At 48.9% G+C, this 16109-nt stretch overlaps 1 protein-coding gene across 2 annotated transcripts in view; it reads left to right on the forward strand.

Annotated features, from left to right (window-relative positions):
- The window catches only part of LOC143808849 (uridine-cytidine kinase-like 1), a 39434-nt gene extending 25689 nt beyond the window's left edge, over positions 1–13745 (forward strand). The window contains exons 8-15 of one of the 2 annotated variants that reach the window (XM_077291960.1): positions 8447–8466; positions 11551–11649; positions 11727–11820; positions 11924–11986; positions 12298–12420; positions 12591–12698; positions 12832–12988; positions 13131–13745. In XM_077291960.1, coding sequence (XP_077148075.1) covers positions 8447–8466; positions 11551–11649; positions 11727–11820; positions 11924–11986; positions 12298–12420; positions 12591–12698; positions 12832–12988; positions 13131–13210 — 744 coding nt within the window. In that variant the 3' untranslated portion in view covers positions 13211–13745. Of the gene's footprint in view, positions 1–7808; positions 7826–8446; positions 8467–11550; positions 11650–11726; positions 11821–11923; positions 11987–12297; positions 12421–12590; positions 12699–12831; positions 12989–13130 lie in introns of both variants that reach the window. The other variant, XM_077291961.1, reaches the window with a different exon arrangement.
- The last annotated feature ends 2364 nt before the right edge of the window (positions 13746–16109 follow it).

Here is a 16109-nt window from a genome sequence, read left to right on the forward strand (position 1 = left end):
TTATTTCAGATCTGCCTGTTTCTCAGAAGATGTCTGTCATCTGGGTGGTGTGTGACCGTTTTTCTAAGATGGTCCATTTGGTTCCTCTGCCCAAGTTACCTTCTTCTTCCGAGTTGGTTCCTCTGTTTTTTCAAAACGTTGTTCGTTTGCATGGTATTCCTGAGAATATCGTTTCTGACAGAGGGACCCAATTCGTGTCTAGATTTTGGCGGGCATTCTGTGCTAGGATGGGCATAGATTTATCTTTTTCGTCCGCTTTCCATCCTCAGACGAATGGCCAGACCGAGCGGATTAATCAGACCCTGGAGACATATCTGAGGTGTTTTGTGTCTGCTGACCAGGATGATTGGGTTGCTTTTTTGCCATTGGCGGAGTTCGCTCTCAATAATCGGGCCAGCTCTGCCACTTTGGTGTCCCCGTTTTTCTGTAATTCGGGGTTTCATCCTCGATTTTCCTCTGGTCAGGTGGAATCTTCGGATTGTCCTGGAGTGGATGCTGTGGTGGAGAGATTGCATCAGATCTGGGGGCAGGTGGTGGACAATTTGAGGTTGTCCCAGGAGAAGACTCAGCTTTTTGCCAACCGCCACCGTCGTGTTGGTCCTCGGCTTTCTGTTGGGGATTTGGTGTGGTTGTCTTCTCGTTTTGTCCCTATGAGGGTCTCTTCTCCTAAGTTTAAGCCTCGGTTTATCGGCCCGTATAAGATATTGGAGATTCTTAACCCTGTTTCCTTCCGTTTGGACCTCCCTGCATCCTTTTCTATTCATAACGTTTTTCATCGGTCATTATTGCGCAGGTATGAGGTACCGGTTGTGCCTTCCGTTGAGCCTCCTGCTCCGGTGTTGGTTGAGGGTGAGTTGGAGTACGTTGTGGAGAAAATCTTGGACTCTCGTGTTTCCAGACGGAGACTCCAGTATCTGGTCAAGTGGAAGGGATACGGCCAGGAGGATAATTCTTGGGTGAATGCATCTGATGTTCATGCCTCCGATCTGGTTCGTGCCTTTCATAGGGCCCATCCTGATCGCCCTGGTGGTTCTGGTTAGGGTTCGGTGCCCCCTCCTTGAGGGGGGGGTACTGTTGTGAATTTGGATTCTGGGCTCCCCCGGTGGCTACTGGTGGAATTGAACTGGTGTCTTCATCTTCTCTGTTCACCTGTTCCCATCAAGATGTGGGAGTCGCTATATAACCTTGCTGCTCTGTTAGTTGCTTGCCGGTCAACAATGTTATCAGAAGCCTCTCTGTGCTTGTTCCTGCTCCTAGACAACTACTAGATAAGTTGGACTCTTGTCCATGTTTGTTTTTGCATTTTGTTCCAGTTCACAGCTGTAGTTTCGTTACTGTGTCTGGAAAGCTCTTGTGAACGGGAATTGCCACTCTGGTGTTATGAGTTAATGCCAGAGTTTTAAAGTAATTTCTGGATGGTATTTTTGATAGGGTTTTCAGCTGACCATGAAAGTGTCCTTTCTGTCTTCTGCTATGTAGTAAGTGGACCTCAAATTTGCTAAACCTATTTTCATACTACGTTTGTTATTTCATCTCAACTCACCGCCAATACATGTGGGGGGCCTCTGTCTCCTTTCGGGGTATTTCTCTAGAGGTGAGCTAGGACTAATATTTTCTTCTGCTAGCTTTATTTAGTCCTCCGGCTGGGCTGGGCATCTAGAATCAACGTAGGCATGCTACCCGGCCACTGCTAGTTGTGCGTTAGGTTTAGTTCATGGTCAGCTCAGTTCCCATCTTCCAAGAGCTAGTTCCTATATATGCTTATGCTATGTTCTCTTGCCATTGAGATCATGACAGATCCCTCTTCTTCCTGCGCTCTCTACCACATGATCGCTCTTCCTGCGCTCTCAACCACATGATCGCTCTTCCTGCGCTCTCTACCTCATGATCGCTCTTCTTCCTGCGATCTCTACCTCATGATCACTCTTACTGCGCTCTCTACCTCATGATCGCTCTTCTTCCTGCGATCTCTACCTCATGATCACTCTTACTGCGCTCTCTACCACATGATCCCTCTTCTTCCTGCGCACTCTACCTCATAATCGCTCTTCCTACGCTCTCTACCACACGATCCCTCTTCTTCTTGCGCTCTCTTCCTTATGATCACTCTTCCTGCGCTCTCTACCTCATGATCGCTCTTCCTGCGCTCTCGACCTCATGATCGCTCTTCTTCCTGCGCTGTCTAACACATGATCGCTCTTCTTCCTGCGCTCTCTACCACATGATTTCTTTTCTTCCTGCGCTCTCTACCACATGATCGCTCTTCTTCCTGCACTCGCTACCACATGATCCCTCTTCTTCCTGCGCTCTCTACCTCATGATCGCTCTTCCTGCGCTCTCTACCTCATGATCGCTCTTCCTGCGCTGTCTACCTCATGATCGCTCTTCCTGCGCTCTCTACTACATGACCCCTCTTCTTCCTGCGCTCTCTACCTTATGATCGCTCTTCCTGCGCTCTCTACCACATGATCGCTCTTCCTGCGCTCTCTACCTCATGATCGCTCTTTTTCCTGCGATCTCTACCTCATGATCACTCTTACTGCGCTCTCTACCTCATGATCGCTCTTACTGCGCTCTCTACCACATGATCCCTCTTCTTCCTGCGCACTCTACCTCATAATCGCTCTTCCTACGCTCTCTACCACACGATCCCTCTTCTTCTTGCGCTCTCTTCCTTATGATCGCTCTTCCTGCGCTCTCTACCTCATGATTGCTCTTCCTGCGCTCTCGACCTCATGATCGCTCTTCTTCCTGCGCTGTCTAACACATGATCGCTCTTCTTCCTGCGCTCTCTACCACATGATTTCTTTTCTTCCTGCGCTCTCTACCACATGATCGCTCTTCTTCCTGCACTCTCTACCACATGATCCCTCTTCTTCCTGCGCTCTCTACCTCATGATCGCTCTTCCTGCGATCTCTACCTCATGATCACTCTTACTGCGCTCTCTACCTCATGATCGCTCTTCCTGCGCTCTCTACCACATGATCCCTCTTCTTCCTGCGCACTCTACCTCATAACCGCTCTTCCTACGCTCTCTACCACACGATCCCTCTTCTTCTTGCGCTCTCTTCCTTATGATCGCTCTTCCTGCGCTCTCTACCTCATGATCGCTCTTCCTGCGCTCTCGACCTCATGATCGCTCTTCTTCCTGCGCTGTCTACCTTATGATCGCTCTTTCTGCGCTCTCTACCTCATGATCGCTCTTCCTGCGCTCTCTACCACATGATCGCTCTTCTTCCTGCGCTCTCTACCACATGATCGCTCTTCCTGCGCTCTCTACCACATGATCGCTCTTCCTGCCCTCTCTACCACATGATCGCTCTTCCTGCGCTCTCTACCTCATGATCGCTCTTCTTCCTGCGCTCTCTACCTCACGATCGCTCTTCCTGCGTTCTCTACCACATGATCCCTCTTCTTCCTGCGCTCTCTACCACATGATCGCTCTTCCTGCGCTCTCTACCACATGATCGCTCTTCTTCCTGCGCTCTCTACCTCATGATCGCTCTTCCTGTGCTGTCTACCTCATGATTGCTCTTCCTGCGCTCTCTACTACATGACCCCTCTTCTTCCTGCGCTCTCTACCTTATGATCGCTCTTTCTGCGCTCTCTCCCTCATGATCGCTCTTCCTGCGCTCTCTTCTTCCTGCGCTCTACCTCATGATCGCTCTTCTTCCTGCGCTCTCTACCTCACGATCGCTCTTCCTGCGTTCTCTACCACATGATCCCTCTTCTTCCTGCGCTCTCTACCACATGATCGCTCTTCCTGCGCTCTCTACCTCATGATCGCTCTTCTTCCTGCGATCTCTACCTCATGATCACTCTTACTGCGCTCTCTACCTCATGATCGCTCTTCCTGCGCTCTCTACCACATGATCCCTCTTCTTCCTGCGCACTCTACCTCATAACCGCTCTTCCTACGCTCTCTACCACACGATCCCTCTTCTTCTTGCGCTCTCTTCCTTATGATCGCTCTTCCTGCGCTCTCTACCTCATGATCGCTCTTCCTGCGCTCTCGACCTCATGATCGCTCTTCTTCCTGCGCTGTCTAACACATGATTTCTTTTCTTCCTGCGCTCTCTACCACATGATCGCTCTTCTTCCTGCACTCTCTACCACATGATCCCTCTTCTTCCTGCGCTCTCTACCTCATGATCGCTCTTCCTGCGCTCTCTACCTCATGATCGCTCTTCCTGCGCTCTCTACCTCATGATCGCTCTTCCTGCGCTGTCTACCTCATGATCGCTCTTCCTGCGCTCTCTACTACATGACCCCTCTTCTTCCTGCGCTCTCTACCTTATGATCGCTCTTTATGCGCTCTCTACCTCATGATCGCTCTTCCTGCGCTCTCTACCACATGATCGCTCTTCTTCCTGCGCTCTCTACCACATGATCGCTCTTCTTCCTGCGCTCTCTACCACATGATCGCTCTTCCTGCCCTCTCTACCACATGATCGCTCTTCCTGCGCTCTCTACCTCATGATCGCTCTTCTTCCTGCGCTCTCTACCTCACGATCGCTCTTCCTGCGTTCTCTACCACATGATCCCTCTTCTTCCTGCGCTCTCTACCACATGATCGCTCTTCCTGCGCTCTCTACCACATGATCGCTCTTCTTCCTGCGCTCTCTACCACATGATTTCCTTTCTTCCTGCGCTCTCTACCACATGATCGCTCTTCTTCCTGCACTCTCTACCACATGATCCCTCTTCTTCCTGCGCTCTCTACCTCATGATCGCTCTTCCTGCGCTCTCTACCTCATGATCGCTCTTCCTGCGCTGTCTACCTCATGATCGCTCTTCCTGCGCTCTCTACTACATGACCCCTCTTCTTCCTGCGCTCTCTACCTTATGATCGCTCTTCCTGCGCTCTCTACCACATGATCGCTCTTCCTGCGCTCTCTACCTCATGATCGCTCTTCTTCCTGCGATCTCTACCTCATGATCACTCTTACTGCGCTCTCTACCTCATGATCGCTCTTCCTGCGCTCTCTACCACATGATCCCTCTTCTTCCTGCGCACTCTACCTCATAATCGCTCTTCCTACGCTCTCTACCACACGATCCCTCTTCTTCTTGCGCTCTCTTCCTTATGATCGCTCTTCCTGCGCTCTCTACCTCATGATCGCTCTTCCTGCGCTCTCGACCTCATGATCGCTCTTCTTCCTGCGCTGTCTAACACATGATCGCTCTTCTTCCTGCGCTCTCTACCACATGATTTCTTTTCTTCCTGCGCTCTCTACCACATGATCGCTCTTCTTCCTGCACTCTCTACCACATGATCCCTCTTCTTCCTGCGCTCTCTACCTCATGATCGCTCTTCCTGCGCTCTCTACCTCATGATCGCTCTTCCTGCGCTCTCTACCTCATGATCTCTCTTCCTGCGCTGTCTACCTCATGATCGCTCTTCCTGCGCTCTCTACTACATGACCCCTCTTCTTCCTGCGCTCTCTACCTTATGATCGCTCTTTCTGCGCTCTCTACCTCATGATCGCTCTTCCTGCGCTCTCTACTACATGACCCCTCTTCTTCCTGCGCTCTCTACCTCATGATCGCTCTTCTTCCTGTGCTCTCTACCTCATGATCGCTCTTCCTGCGCTCTCTACCACATGATCGCTCTTCTTCCTGCGCTCTCTACCACATGATCGCTCTTCCTGCGCTCTCTACCACATGATCGCTCTTCCTGCCCTCTCTACCACATGATCGCTCTTCCTGCGCTCTCTACCTTATGATCGCTCTTCCTGCGCTCTCTACCACATGATCCCTCTTCTTCCTGCGCACTCTACCTCATAATCGCTCTTCCTACGCTCTCTACCACACGATCCCTCTTCTTCTTGCGCTCTCTTCCTTATGATCTCTCTTCCTGCGCTCTCTACCTCATGATCGCTCTTCCTGCACTCTCGACCTCATGATCGCTCTTCTTCCTGCGCTGTCTACCACATGATCGCTCTTCTTCCTGTGCTCTCTACCACATGATTGCTTTTCTTCCTGCGCTCTCTACCACATGATCGCTCTTCTTCCTGCACTCTCTACCACATGATCCCTCTTCTTCTTGCGCTCTCTACCTCATGATCGCTCTTCCTGCGCTCTCTACCTCATGATCGCTCTTCCTGCGCTCTCTACCTCATGATCGCTTTTTCCTGCGCTGTCTACCACATGATCGCTCTTCCTGCGCTCTCTACCACATGATCCCTCTTCTTCCTGCACTCTGCACCCCATGATCGCTCTTCCTGTGCTCTCTACCTCATGATTGCTCTTCCTGCGCTCTCTACCTCATGATCGCTCTTCTTCCTGCGCTGTGTACCACATGATCCCTCTTCTTCCTGCGCTCTCTACCTCATGATCGCTCTTCTTCCTGTTCTCTCTACCACATCGCTTTTCTTTCTGCGCTCTCTACCACATGATCACTCTTTCTGCACTCTCTACCACATGATCGCTCTTCTTCCTGCGCTCTCTACCTCATGATCGCTCTTCCTCCTGTGTTCTCATAACTCGTGATCGCTCTTCCTCCTGTGTTCTCGTAACTCTTGATCGCTCTTCCTCCTGTGTTCTCGTAACTCATGATCGCTCTTCTTCCTGCTCTCTACCACATGATCGCTCTTCTTCCTGCGCTCTCTACCTCATGATCGCTCTTCCTCCTGTGTTCTCATAACTCGTGATCGCTCTTCCTCCTGTGTTCTCATAACTCGTGATCGCTCTTCCTCCTGTGTTCTCGTAACTCTTGATCGCTCTTCCTCCTGTGTTCTCGTAACTCATGATCGCTCTTCTTCCTGCTCTCTACCACATGATCGCTCTTCTTCCTGCGCTCTCTACCTCATGATTGCTCTTCTTCCTGCGCTCTCTTCCTCATTATCGCTCTTCTTCCTGCCCTCTCTACCTCATGTTCGCTCTTCTTCCTTCCCTCTCTACCTCATGATTGCTCTTCTTCCTGCGCTCTTTACCTCATGATCGCTCTTCCTCCTGTGTTCTCGTAACTCATGATCGCTCTTCCTCCTGCTTTCTCGTAACTCATGATCGCTCTTCTTCCTGCTCTCTACCACATGATCGCACTTCTTCCTGCGCTCTCTACCTCATGATCGCTCTTCTTCCTGCGCTCTCTTCCTCATTATCGCTCTTCTTCCTATGCTCCCTACTTCATGATCGCTCTTCTTCCTGCCCTCTCTACCTCATGTTCGCTCTTCTTCCTTCCCTCTCTACCTCATGATCGCTCTTCTTCCTGCGCTCTCTACCTCATGATCGCTCTTCCTCCTGTGTTCTCGTAACTCATGATCGCTCTTCCTCCTGCGTTCTCGTAACTCATGATCGCTCTTCTTCCTGCTCTCTACCACATGATCGCTCTTCTTCCTGCGCTCTCTACCTCATGATCGCTCTTCTTCCTGCGCTCTCTTCCTCATTATCGCTCTTCTTCCTATGCTCCCTACCTCATGATCGCTCTTTTTCCTGCCCTCTCTACCTCATGTTCGCTCTTCTTCCTTCCCTCTCTACCTCATGATCGCTCTTCTTCCTGCGCTCTCTACCTCATGATCGCTCTTCCTCCTGTGTTCTCGTAACTCATGATCGCTCTTCTTCCTGCTCTCTACCTCATGATCTTTCTTCTTCCTGCATTCTCGTAACTCGTCATCTCTCATCTTCCCCGATCATTATCCCTCTGTCTTTGGCACTCTCTCTCGCAGCCGTCACCCTCTGTCTTGCTGTCTACTCCGTTGTGCTCCTTTATTCCTGTTTCATGTTGTTTTCCTTCTCTCTCTCTAACCATCCGTGTGATCCTGCGTGCTGTGACGTTAACCCTTGGTTGACCTGTTCTTTGTGTCAGCGGGAGATCACAGTAAGGTAGGATTGTGGGTCGTACATGGCGGGTGGTGGGGCGTTGGGTGTACGAAGGGGGGTTGTGGCTTCACTAAATATTGTCCAGGATAAGGAGAGTTTGATTTATATGAACTGCAAAATATGGTGAAGGCCAGAATTCTTCAGTGCTGACGGTGCTGCTCCTCGGTGCCCATGTTGCTACTCCTCAGTGCCCACTGTGCTACTCCTCAGCGCCCGAGGTGCTACTCCTCAGTGCCCACTATGCTACTCCTCGGTGTCCGTGGTGCTACTCCTCGGTGCCCGTGGGAGGGACTGCTCCTCGGTGCCCACTGTGCTACACCTCGGTGCGCACTATGCTACTCCTCGGTGCCCACTGTGCTACTCCTCGGTGCCCACTGTGCTACTCCTCCGTGCCCACTGTGCTACTCCTCCGTGCCCACTGTGCTACTCCTCCGTGCCCACTGTGCTACTCCTCCGTGCCCACTGTGCTACTCCTCCGTGCCCACTGTGCTACTCCTCCGTGCCGGCGGTGCTACTCTAACATCGTCTCCTGTAGTAGGGACTCCAGATCTCCATAGTCATTACCCCATTTCTTGTCTCTTCCTTTTATCGTGTCTCCATGTCTTCTCCTGCCGTACTGTGCAGAGGATGCAGCGCTGGGATATGTGAGCCGCCTGTTTTCTGCATGTGTGACTTTCCACAGCTGTGTTAACAATGCATGCCAAGCACATACAACTCCACCATGCTGATGGTGTGACTGCTTGGAGCTGTGTAGTCTGTGCTGCTCCTCCGTGACTGACTTGGATACTATTTTGTTATGTCTCCTCTTGAGATCCAAGGACTGAATAAGTGAGGAGCCATGTGGAGATGTCGGCCTCAGGGTTGTTCTGGCTGCTTCTGGATTGAAAAGTGTCTTGTAGTTCTTGTCTGCTGACGTCTGATTACACTGGATGTTGGGGTGGTTTATGTTGTGCTTTGATGTTTGGCTTGGTAGTGATGGCACATTTTGAGCTCACCAGTTTCTTCTTTGGTGCCTGGAGATGTTGGGTCGAGTAGCAACGATGGAAGAACCCTTCTTTCCAGGTGAAGTGATTGAACTGGTCATCGTGCTGTAAATAGTTGTTGGGTTGGACTGTTGTGTATTCGTAGTTGGTTGATATTGTGCAGTTGAAGATGAGTTGGGAGTTGCTAGGCAGGTTGTTGTTCTATATTGACCATTGAAGTTGGGCTGCTGTTTGGGATGAAGGCTGTCAATGGGCTGCTCATTGTCTTTTAATGACTGTAGATATTGTGTTGGATCAGGGTCGTTGGGCTTGTTGTTATTTTGTAGTGACTATTGATGTTGAACTAGACCTTGTTTGCAGTTGTTGGCATTTTTATTGACTAATGATTTTTGATGTTGGTTGGACCTTTTTGGGAGTTGTTGGGATTCTCTTTGTCTTGCGGTGACCTTTGATGTTGGATTAGACCATATTGGGAGTTGTTGTGATGCTCATTGTCTTGCAGTGACCATTGATGTTGGGTTAGACCATGTTGGGAGTTGTTGGGATGCTCATTGTCTTGCGGTGATCGTTGATGTTGGTTTGGACCATGTTGGGATTCTCGTTGTTTTGTAGTGTCGATTGTTGTTGGGAGTTGTTGTGATCCTCATTATCTTGCGGTGACCATTGATGTTGGAAGTTGTTGGGATGCTCATTGTCTTGTGGTGACCCTTGATGTTGGATTATATCATATTGGGAGTTGTTGGGATGTTCATTGTCTTTCAGTGACCATTGATGTTGGATTGGACCATATTGAGATTTGTTGGGATGCTCATTGTCTTGCGATGACCATTGTTGTTGGGATGCTCATTGTCTTGCAGTGACCATTGATGTTGGGTTGGACCCTTTTGGGAGTTGGTGGGTTGCTCATTGTCTTGCGGTGATCGTTATTGTTGGCTTGGACCATGTTGGGAGTTGTTGGGATGCTCATTGTCTTAAAGGGATCCTGTCACCTGAATTCGGCGGGACAGGTTTGCGGTCATATGGGCGGCGTTTTCGGGTGTTTGATTCACCCTTTCCTTACCCGCTGGCTGCATGCTGGCCGCAATATTTGATTGAAGTTCATGCTCTGTCCTCCCTAGTACATGCCTGCACCGCGCAGTATGCTTTGCCCATCTGCGGGCAAAGCCGAAAAGCATTAGTGCGCATGCGCCGGCACACTATGTCCTGGAAGTAATTCGCTGTGTTCCGGGACATAGTGCTCCGGCGCATGCGCACTAATGCTTTTCGGCTTTGCCCGCAGTTGGGCAAAGCATACTGCGCGTGTGCAAGGCGTGTACTACGGAGGACAGAGCATGAACTTCAATCAAATATTGCGGCCAGCATGCAGCCAGCGGGTAAGGAAAGGGTGAATCAAACACCCGAAAACCCCACCCATATGACCGCAAACCTGTCCCGCCAAATTAAGGTGACAGGTTCCATTGATGTAGAAATTTGTTGAGATGCTAATTGTCTTGTGGTGACCATTGATGTTGGAAGTTGAAGGGATGCTCAATGTCTTGCGGTGACCATTGATGTTTGGTTGGACCATGTTGGGAGTTGTTAGGATGCTCATTGTCTTGCAGTGACCATTGATGTTGGCTTGGACCATGTTGGGAGTTGTTGGGTTGCTCATTGTCTTGCGGTGACCATTACTGTTTGAAGTTGTTGGGATGCTCATTGTCTTGTGGTGACCAAAGATGTTGGAAGTTGTTGTGATGCTCATTGTCTTGTGGTGACCAAGGATGTTGGAAGTTGTTGGGATGCTCATTGTCTTGTGGTGACCATTACTGTTGGAAGTAGTTGGGATGCTCGTTGTCTTGCAGTGACCATTGATGTTGGGAGTTATTGGGATGTTCATTGTCTTGCGGTGACCATTGATGATGGAAGTTGTTGGGATGCTCATTGTTTTGCGGTGACCAATGATGTTGGGAGTTATTGGGATGTTCATTGTCTTGCGGTGACCATTACTGTTGGAAGTTGTTGGGATGTTCATTGTCTTGCGGTGACCATTGCTGTTGGGAGTTGTCGGGATGCTCATTGTCTTGCAGTGACCATTGATGTTGGGAGTTATTGAGATGTTCATTGTCTTGTGGTGACCATTGATGATGGAAGTTGTTGGGATGCTCATTGTCTTGCTGTGTCCGTTGGGTTGGACCATGTTTGAAGGGTTTGGGCTGGTTCTTGTCTGCTACGTTTTATTGGATGTTGGAGCCAGATCAGTTTCTCTGTGAATTGGTTGCACAATCTTCTGTGTTATGAATGTACACACAGAATAAATGTATGATCTTAATGCAGACAGGCTTTTGGAGGCATTATGTATCTGAAGTTGATGGTTTATGGTACAGATCCTCGCAGCCACCACTGGAGGCAGTTGTGATATTTCAGCATGGCTGGACTGCACATTGTGTTTAGGAAATAAAGGAAGATGCGATGAGCCGTGTTCTAACCCTCCTCCTGTCTTTCATTTACCCGCCTCCTCGTGTCTTTCATCTTTTGGCCTCATTATTGTTCCCAGCCTCTAATGTTACCGATGTTTCAGAGCACAACTAACAGCACGTTTAGGGTCTGCGGTGTGCGTGAGATGACATGGACTCACTCTAAGCCTCGGATTGTAGCTTGGGGATATAACCGTTGTGTTATAGTGCATGTCTTTGGTTTGTGATAGTGATTTTTGGGTTTTTTTCTTTTTCTGGTTTGTCTGACCCCTTCACCCATCTCTGCCATCAGAGCGGCACTAGCCTCAGCTCATCAGGGGCAGCCTCTTCCGGATACTCTGAGTGTTCTTGAGAGTACCCCACAAGTGCGCGGGATGCACACCATTATCCGGTAAGATCTGTACACGTGAGCTACCCCAACCACAACCCCCACTACGGTCTCCAATAATAAAATACTGCTTCGCCCAGGAACAAGGACACCAATCGAGATGAGTTCATCTTCTACTCAAAGCGCCTGATGCGTCTCCTGATCGAGCACGCGCTCTCCTTCCTCCCTCTCAACGTAGGTGATGCATGTCTGTGACTGCGCGGCCTCCCTCAGTCTCTGACTGTGGACTCCATTCCCTGCAGTTACAGTATTATTGCTCTTTTCCTTCCTTTTTCAGCCCGTGACAGTGGAGACCCCACAGGGCACATTGTATCAGGGCAAAAGGTTCCATCGTCAGCGGGTACGTATTGAAGTGTGCAGATCTCCAGACACACTTAGCTGGATTAAAAAAAACTACTGAACGTGGACGCCATTGGCACATGTATGGTAACGTGCCGGTCTGTCACAACCACTTACATGGTGGTGGTGGATGTGACTGTGGTCTTAGGAGATCCTTCAGAACTTCACAGATTGCCAGGAACCTGGGCAGAAGCGTGCCAGTAATGGCCGTGTGCTGATGGGAATTATATTTTTATGTGGTTAACACTCTGGAAGTTGAGTTACTTAGGATCATAGCATTCTTTAGGGACAAGATCTGTCCTCTGATTCCAGATCACAGGGGTCTCTATTCTGCGAGCTGGAGAGACCATGGAGCAGGCCCTCACCGCAGTGTGTAAGGACATCCGCCTGGGCAAGATCCTGATCCAGACCAATCACAATACAGGAGAACCAGAGGTGAGGCTGAACGTTACACGCATGTGAGCCACGTACTACTGGCAATGACGTTTGTGACATATAACAGAGGAGGGTCAGTGGTAGGAGCAGTACATGTGGCATCTCCTGCACCCGACCTTCCCGCTTGTCCTGGTGACTGATGCTTATATCATTGACTCTACACCTTATAGCTTCATTACCTGCGACTGCCAAAAGAGATCAGCGAGGATTATGTCATCCTGATGGACAGCACTGTGTCAACTGGGGCGGCTGCCATGATGGCCATACGTGTCCTCCTGGTAGGTGATGTCCCGTGTGATGTGGTTATCATCTCTGCTTCTCTCCTGGCTGTGTCCTCCATCTGTTGTTGATTCCTCAGGTGGTGGTTGCGTATTTCTTTCCCCCGGTCATGTCCTCTATTTCATCTTCTAGGATCATGATGTCCAAGAGGACAAGATCTTCTTGATTTCATTGCTGATGGCAGAGATGGGTGTCCACTCTGTGGCATACGCCTTCCCACGAGTCCGCATCATCACCACGGCCGTGGATAAACGCGTCAACCAGGAGTTTCATATAATCCCAGGCATCGGTGAGAATGAGGCCTTTATATTCTCTGTCTTGGGGTGTTACTGGAGGGGGTGATCCATTCATCATTCCCATATCATCCTAGAACGGGACAGATTCTGTGTCTCCGTGCCATATGGTCATGTAACACTTTATTGCCTCTGCAGGTAATTTCGGGGACCGTTTCTTTGGCACTGATGCCCCGTCTGACTGGTGTGATGGTGATGAGTGCAACATGGACTACTGAGTGTAGTTACGTGCCAAGACCCACAGGACCTTCGGCAAATCCTCCACTTATTTATTAGTCGCTCTCCTGGACATTCTTGAATCTGGATCTGAATGTGTGGTGGTCAGACGCAGACCCCGGGATATGGAGCCGCCACCTTGGTGCCACTGATGACTCCACAATGGCCGCAGAGCGACTCTACGTTATAGCACTTACACATTATCAGTACATGTGTGTTACGCTCATTTGGAGACGCAATGATTAACACCCAGCGCCCATCATAAAAGCATAAACATGGGAGTGACAAGGTGTATAGAGATGTAAAAGTGTCTGCAATAAGTCATATACTCCGCACCGCCCTGGTCGTCTGTGGAGCAGCTGCCATATTGCAATATACGGGGGGAACCCCGCACCCATCAGGGATCAGCACTTCTCAGTATACAGCTGCGGTTCAGGGTCTGTGCCTTGTGTGACGACTGAGCCACCGTACGACCGCTGTCAGATCGGCAACTTTATGTAGGAAAATAAATTCTACCTTTTAATATGGTTTTACGCTATGTCTGGAGGTGTCCGGTTTATTTCAGCCTTTAGTGTTAGATATAGACAGAATAGAAAGCCGGGGGGTGGGGGGTGGGTGGCACCTGATTTCAGGTGACTCGTCTGGATGAATAGGTTTCAGGTGAAGCAAGTGAAGTTGCGGCCTAAAGTGAGACCACCTTTTCAGTAAGTTGTGGATCACCCAAGAAATATCCAAGGGAGACATCGTGTGTTAATACATTGATATCCACAGCCCCAGATCCAGAAAAGTCGGGGCGCTGTGTAAACTGTAAAGAAAAGAAGAACACAATGGTTTGGAAATTTCTTCTCTAAATATTATGTCACACAGAACAGATCGGACATTTCTCTAGTTTATTTGTAAAAATTAATTTACAAGTTGATGGCCAGGACGCATCTCAGAACAGATGGGACGGGGTTAACAGAAGGTTGGAATAGTAAATGATGCTGATGAAAAACTGCATATAAAAGCATGTTAGAGAGGGAGAGTCTCTCCGAAGCAAAGATAGAAGCATAATAACATCAAAAGTCTCAGAGACTCTGGAGAGATCCATGTGCACAAGGGATAAGGCTGACCGTCAGTATCAGATCCTTGTGATCTCAGGCCGGATCCTTGTGATCTCAGGCTGCACTGCATTACATACAGGCATGAATCACTGCATGGACTTGGGATTGTGATCACAGGTCACCAGGCAATCCACAAATATAACATAAAGTTCCTTCATGTAAAGAAGTTTTATATCTGCACAATCCAGAAACGCTGCCGTCGTCTCTCGACCAACGCTCATTTATAATAGACGGAGGCGAATGTGGTCGGAGGAATCAGAAAAAATTCTTTATGGAAGCCGCAAACACAGTGTCCTGCCAACTCAGGAGGAGAAGGACCATCCAGCTTGTTAACAGTTCACGTCTCTGATGTATAGACGGTGTCAAAGATCACAGCCGGGAGGTGCACAGATCCACCCGCTACTTCCAGGTAACGCAACTGTGCTGCTTCCAATCGCCAGGACAATTAGACAATTGACTGACAAGCGATGGACGAGGCCACGGCTGCTTACACTACCAGGCCGGTTATTGGGGGAACTAACGGTGAGCGTATGGTATATACACCTCCGATTCCAACGCATGGAATATATATACACTAGTACTGTCACTGCCAGCCCTGCAATAACTAAAGAACTACTCGCTGCCACCGCTAATTGTTTATACAGGCCAATTAGACACCTGCTACAGGTAGCGTATGGCTTCAAGGGTGCGGTTTTCAGAGCAAGAGGAACAGAGCTATTAAAGTTTATATATTTAATCCAGAAAGATGGGCAGTGTTTATAAAAAAAAAAAAAAAACATACAAGATGATACAAAATGGGAACAATATTCTATACACATTACATAAAATAATAAGGATAACAGAAGAAACTTCCTAAACTTGGTTACAAAAATGGCTCAGAGCATAGCGGAGGGAAGCACTTCGATTGGAAACATGGAGACTACCCACATCGAACTATGGCTTTCACAGACTGACAGTAATCCAGACCCAGTTTTTGCTTTTAATTAGCTCCTAAGTTACGCCCCTATGACCTCATGTGGGTCGGATTGTGGGATGTCCTGGTTTTTTAGAATTTTATGAGATTGACAACAATTACAATGTCGGCGCTCCTGAAGGTCGCAGGGTTTAGATATTGACGGCATATTTTCTATCGTGATTTTACCGTTACATAGAGACCAAACATGACCGGTATAGCCTCATCTATCTGATCGTTATTCAATTGGAGGGATTCTAGTGGCCCCACAGTGATGCGGGTTAATGTGCCACATCTGTCTCTTCACTATGAAGCCGAAAATCAATATTTTATAAATATCGGATCTACGCAAAACCCCAATATTCATATCTAGACAATGGAAACTTGAATGCTGGAGAGATTATTTTATCATAGGAGCTTCTGCCTTGGGGAGGGGCAGTTCTCCTTGTGGTTAACTGATCTCAGCCTCCTTGTCTATTTTCTCAAAGAATTTCCAGATTAATTACCTAGCCACTGCAGGGGGTCTCTGCTTCAAATGGGGAGTTTCATTTGATTTTGTCCCTATATGTTCACCATGTGGTCCTACTTCCAAACGGGGATTGGATTGTCAGCTCAACCTCCAGAAGGAGATTTTATGGATTTACATTTTTCTATGATAGGAAGCATCAGCGCCTATGGCAGGAGCAGCGCACACATGAAAGGCACCACCAATGCTGAGCATTATATGGAGGCGATAGATGTCTGGATAGAGCAGATGACATTCTATGTCAGGGAAGGCCTTGTATATGTCAGCAGGACACTGGTAAGACACAAACTACATCCATCACACAGCACGGCTCCTCAGAA

Source organism: Ranitomeya variabilis, chromosome 2, assembly GCF_051348905.1.
Source record: "Ranitomeya variabilis isolate aRanVar5 chromosome 2, aRanVar5.hap1, whole genome shotgun sequence".
Classification (NCBI taxonomy): Eukaryota; Metazoa; Chordata; class Amphibia; order Anura; family Dendrobatidae; genus Ranitomeya; species Ranitomeya variabilis.